Source organism: Mandrillus leucophaeus, unplaced genomic scaffold (assembly GCF_000951045.1).
Source record: "Mandrillus leucophaeus isolate KB7577 unplaced genomic scaffold, Mleu.le_1.0 Scaffold555, whole genome shotgun sequence".
NCBI classification, from domain to species: Eukaryota; Metazoa; Chordata; class Mammalia; order Primates; family Cercopithecidae; genus Mandrillus; species Mandrillus leucophaeus.
In genome coordinates this window covers 579,549-585,239 of record NW_012105975.1, presented here as the reverse complement: position 1 = coordinate 585,239, position 5,691 = coordinate 579,549, and the positions used below count along the sequence as shown (strand labels likewise).

The window sequence follows — 5,691 nt, the reverse complement described above, 5'->3', positions numbered from 1 at the left end:
CACACACACACTCCTTCAAAGAGTGGGAGACTTTGTGTTCCAAAGTGTTTAAGGAAATTCCTGTCCAGTTGTTAGCTGACTACTAAGTTAACTGAGCATTGACTTTAGTGGACACACAAATCAGGGAATACAAACTTTATAGAATAGGAGAAAATATTTTCAAATCATTTGTCTGATAAGACAGTTATATCTAGAACATATAAAGAGCTCCTCCAACTCAACAATAAAAAGACAACCTAATTTTAAAATGGGCAAATGATTTGAATAGACATTTCTCCAAAGAAGATGTACAGAGGGGCAAATAAGCACATGAAAAGATGCTCAACATCATTACTCATTAGGGAAATGCAAATAAAAACCATAACAGGTGCAGTGGTTCCCATTTATAGTCCCAGCTACATGGGAGGCCGAGGCAGGAGGATTGCTTGAGCCCAGTAGCTCGAGGCTGTGTAGCAATATAATTGTGCCTATGAACAGCCACCGGACACCAGCTTGGGCAACATAGCAAGACCCTATCTCTTAATTTAAAAAGAAACACAAAACCATAAGAAGATACCACGTTCTACCCACCAGGATGGCTGTAATCAAAAAGACACTCAATAATAATCATTGACAAGAATATGCAGAAATTGGAACCCTCATAGAGTAATAGTGGGAAAGTAAAGTTACAGCCACAGTGGAAAAAGAGTTTGGCAGTTCCTCAAAAAGTTAAATGTAGTCTTATCATATGACCCAACAATTCCATTCCACACCTAAGAGAAGGGAAAACTGTGCCCACACAAAAACTTACACACTAATGCTCATATCAGCATGATTCATAATAGCCATAAAATGGAAACAACTTAAATGTCTTATCAACTGATGAATGAATAATGTGAGATAAAATGGAATATTATTTGGCCATAAAAAGGAAAGACTTACTGGTATATGCTACAGTGTGTGTGAACCTTGAAAACGTTATTTTAAGTAAAAGAAGCCAGACATAAAAGACTGCATATGGTATGGTTCCCTTTATGTGAAACGTTCAGAAAAGGCAAATCTATAGAGACGAGTTAGATTGGTGGTTACCAAGGACAGGGGAAGGGGAGAATGAAGAGTGGCTGCTAATGAGCGCACAGTTTCTTTAGGTTGATGGCAGATATTTTTGAATTAGATAGCAGAAGTATTAATAGCTGCACAAGTTTGTGAATGTACTAAATTGTACACTTTGAGAGAATGAATTTTATGTTAATATATCTCATTTTAAAAAAGAAAACACTGCCTCTGTGTATGTGCAGTGAAGAAAGGGGTGTCCAGTGGCTCACTCCCCTACCCTCAGTGGCAAGGTCATGGGACCCTTCCTCAGACACTGCATTTGAAAGAGGCAGCTATAGTTTTGGAAACATGTAACATTCCTACCCTGCTTCCTGTCCACCATGAGGCAAGAGGAAATGTTTTGTTGCCTATATCTACAATTGTAATTAGCCTCCCCAGAGAACAGAAAATCATGTATCTTATGCATAGAGGGTGTGAACTTTCTCACCAACATATAAAGCATTAACAAACCTAGACCATGTATAACTATAAATAGCCCTTTCCATGTATTGATTTGGATTATTAGTTTTGGGATTTTTTGTCGTTGTTATTGTTTTTGTATGATGAGGCCCTCCTTTGATTAAGTTGGATTATTTCATTCCAGTTAAGCATGAAATAGCATAACCTGGATCCACATTTTCCAAAAAATAGAAAGTCCTCGTGTGAACATGGGTATTTTCTTCTGTTTGGTAGGAGATTCATCTCCATTTGGTCCATTAGGTTCAAGTAAACTTCTAGGCTATGGAGGATTAGGACAGTGGCCCTATACTCCATTCTTGGAGTACTGGCAGTAAAGGCAGGGTCCATTCATAAAATGGATCCTCTTCAAGGAAAGCAAACTTTAAGGGAAGGGGTTGTAGAAAAATATATAGAGATGTGTGTGTTGGGAGAAGGGAAATAGTTTGGAGTTCACAAAGCACACCAGTTTTATAGCATCACAGGGCAGAGTTCTGATGAGTAAAAATCGGATTAGATTGAACTGCAGAGATGCTTATACATATGTGAATCATTTAACTAATGTACTTGTGCTTCTTTTCCTTCCCAGTAATGTGCTTTGGTAGAAATACGCTTTTTTCCAGATGTGCCCTGCCACTGTTGACTGATTTAATTACATAGAGCAGCTTTCCATTTCCTTTGACACAGGCAAGCAAATAGAATAAGATTAGCACACCAGAGAGGGGTGAATAGTTTAGTGTTTGAATTTACCTTCTGTAATATGTTTGGGAGAGGGCTTAATAGAATTGCTGCTACAGTCTACTTCCCTTTTGTTTCCCGTGTATTTTTTCATCAGCTTGCATCACGTGGATTTATAGATTAAAGTGAAGAACCCTCAGGTATCTGGGATATCTATGTTATTCTCTCCACCATTCTGAAATTGCTGGAGAAAAATTTGGCTTTTAATTTATATACTCCTCTTGTGTTCAAAATGATTATCACCTCACAAATAATACAGTATGCATTAGACTGGTGTGCTTCTCAAACTTCACTGTGCATCATATTGACTGGGATCTTGTTAGAATGCAGATTCTGTAGATCTAGGGTGGGGCCAGCTTTTCTGCATTTTTAAGAAGCTCCAGGTGATAATAATGTTTCTGGCCCAGGACCACATCTTGAGTAGGAAGGAATTAGGATACAGTATTTGGACAGTAAGCATTCTCCCTGCAGTGAGATTGAGGCTGATAGGCTCAATGGCTATGGCTGGGAAATAACTATCCTTAAATTGGGATGCATCATCCAAGTGGAACAGCATCACATCTTATACTATCTAGAGCTACTACTGGGTTCAGTTTGCAAATACCTCGTATAGATCACAGTTATCTTTATCCCAGTAAAGTTCTACTCCAGTTTTTCACTTCAAAATCATTTAAGTAGTTTTAAAGTACCATTTAACAAGTATTCAGATTGTGGAGCACGCTTGAAATATGAGTGGAGCTTATGCTTCTGCACACCCCTGTGTTTTCAGCTCTCTATTGGAGGCATCATCATTCTGAAGGATACCAGTGAAGACATTGAGGAGCTGGTGGAACCTGTGGCAGCACATGGCCCAAAAATCGAGGAGGAGGAACAAGAGCCAGAACCCCCAGAACCATTTGAGTATATTGATGATTAAGGACCAGAGGTGCGTGTGCAACAGAATTATGAAGGGAAACTTCTTTGTCAATACTTCACAAATGTTTTTTGCAGGACACCATCTCACTTTTTTCCTTCCTTTTGTGTTTAATCTTCGTTTACCTAAACAGTATTAAAACTTCCCCCTCTTTCAACCTTTTTCTGCATATATAACCACAAATTCCTTTTTCTTTCCTCTTTGACTCGTACTCTACTAATGTTATTCAAAGTGGCTGATCTGCGAACAATTTTTATAGGTCCATAAGGAGACAGGAAGCTTACTCCAGAATCTATCTGCTCAATGCTTCTTTCATCAAGAAAGTCTTCCCCAAAACATCAGCTGAACTGCAGTTTGCTTAGTGATAGAGTTAATTTACATTCTGATGTAAGCTCCTTGTTGTGGATCAGTTACAGTTGTGGATCAGTTACAATTGTGGACTGGCAGTGGCCCATAGGTGACACTTTTGAGTAGCACAAATATAGGCTTCTCACTGGTTTTTCTCTCTCCCCATCTCCTTTGGCAGTATTTTTGGCATAGGAGCCTTAACATTCATTTATTCTATGGTGCTGTTGAACATCTGTGTATAAGACATAGTGCTTATAGGGACTTTGAAGTCAGTTAGACTAACCACAAGCCTGTGTCCATTGACAAAGATCATTTACTATACCAGGGTCTTAACACTGTTGAAAGGGGGTCTTTAGATGGGAAAGATTGGAGTAATCTAATTTCATGAAATTGTTATTCTTCATTTCCCCATTTTCTTTTGAGTGTTCCTCACATATTTGAAGACACTGTGAGACATAATCAAGGTTTCCTAATTCCACCCAAGCAAAAACACATTTTCAGACTTTTTTTTTTTTTTTTTTTTGAGACGGAGTTTCGCTTTTGTTGCTCTTGGCGCTCTTGGCTGGAGTGCAGTGGTGCAAACTTGGCTCACCGCAACCTCCACCTCCCGGGTTCAAGCGATTCTCCTGCCTCAGCCTTTCAAGTAGCTGGGATTACAGGCCTGCGCCACCACACCCAGCTAATTTTGTATTTTTAGTAGTGACAAGGTTTTTCCATGTTGGTCCGGCTGGTCTCAAGCTCTGGACCTTAGCCGATCCGCCTACCTCAGCCTTCCAAAGTGCTGGAATTACAGGTGTGAGCCACCGCGCCCGGCCAATTCATTCCACTCTTTTTTTAAAAACATAAGGACAGTATCATTTGTTATATTAAAGGTCTGGTTGCAAATCTAGCATGCTATGTGTTAGATACTGACCAGCACTTGAGGAAAACCTTTGCAGAAATCTCAGATAAATATTAAGGCAGACACCTGCCATTAATAGGAAAATATATTTATACCTCAGGAAGACTATTAGTTTGGGCCTTAGAGAAAGGGAGATTTATACTAACCTTCCTGTTTTCTAAACTTACTTTTGAAAATTATCTTTCAGCCTTGATGGTTTCCTAAGCTTTACCCAACTTGCACGGGACAGTGTAGGCTATCATGATCACTCAGTCTGTTGGAGAATTGAGGTGACTCACATTAGCTCCCTTCCGGCCTTTGGCAATACCTTGTGGAAAAGCCTTGTTTACAGCTTTCAAGGCAGTTAACTACAAAATGGCTTAGAGGCTTTTAGCTGGAAACTGGAATCTCGTTTTCAAAAGGGTAAAGTATTCAGTCCATTAGGAGTTTGGAAACTATAATCTGTAATGGCAGAAGCTGGTATATTAGGACTACAGAGGCAGGGTTGGGGCCTAGTTTTAGATTTCATCAATTAGTGGTAAAAGAGAAAAGAGAGAATGTCTTGAAATTAAGAATGACCCTAGCTACTACTATTTTCTCTTCCCTTTTCCAGCATCTCATTTGCTTATGTGAAGAAGAAGATTGTCCAGGCTCATATTGGGAATGCTTATGAGGAAATTCATGCTGAGACCTGCTATTCAATGCATGTATCGTTGCCTCTGCGCTGACCTGAAGAACCCTGTCTCCAAGTCTTTGGTTGAAGAGAAGATATATGACTGTTTATTGTGCTCTTTCACAGAACTTGGTTTTCAAATAAATATAAGATCTCCAGATGGACAAGACATTTGTTTTTCAGCCTGGGTTTTTAATAAATGTATCTAATCCTCCCCACACCATGAAATGCCTAAATCCCAAGAGCCAGAGTCTTGATTTGCTAGGATGAGTATGCACGACTTTCATATTGATGAAAAAGTCAAGGTATTCTTAAATTATAGACCATTTGAAAATAATGGAAGGGGGAAAAAAAATCAGACCTTGCTCATCACCCCCAAGAATTCTCTACAGTTTTGTTGTGGTTGTGGGTTGTTGTTTAATGTGGGGTCTAATCAGCCAGGGCAATATGGTGAGACCCCCATCTCTATAAAAAATTGAAAAATTAGCTGGGTAGGCCAGGCAGGGTGGCTCACGCCTGTAATCCCAGCACTTTGGAAGGCCAAGGTGGGCAGATTACTTGAACCAAGGAGTTTGAGACCAGCCTGGGCAACATGGCAAAAACTCAACT

At 39.6% G+C, this 5,691-nt stretch overlaps 1 protein-coding gene across 4 annotated transcripts in view; it reads left to right on the top strand.

Annotated features, from left to right (window-relative positions):
• PSMD1 (proteasome (prosome, macropain) 26S subunit, non-ATPase, 1) overlaps window positions 1-5,253 on the top strand; it is a 128,044-nt gene extending 122,791 nt beyond the window's left edge. For 3 of the 4 annotated variants that reach the window (XM_011998082.1, XM_011998081.1, XM_011998080.1), the window contains 2 exons: window positions 3,038-3,193; window positions 5,023-5,253. In XM_011998082.1, coding sequence (XP_011853472.1) covers window positions 3,038-3,184 — 147 coding nt within the window. In that variant the 3' untranslated portion in view covers window positions 3,185-3,193; window positions 5,023-5,253. Of the gene's footprint in view, window positions 1-3,037; window positions 3,200-5,022 lie in introns of all 4 variants that reach the window. The other variant, XM_011998079.1, reaches the window with a different exon arrangement.
• The last annotated feature ends 438 nt before the right edge of the window (window positions 5,254-5,691 follow it).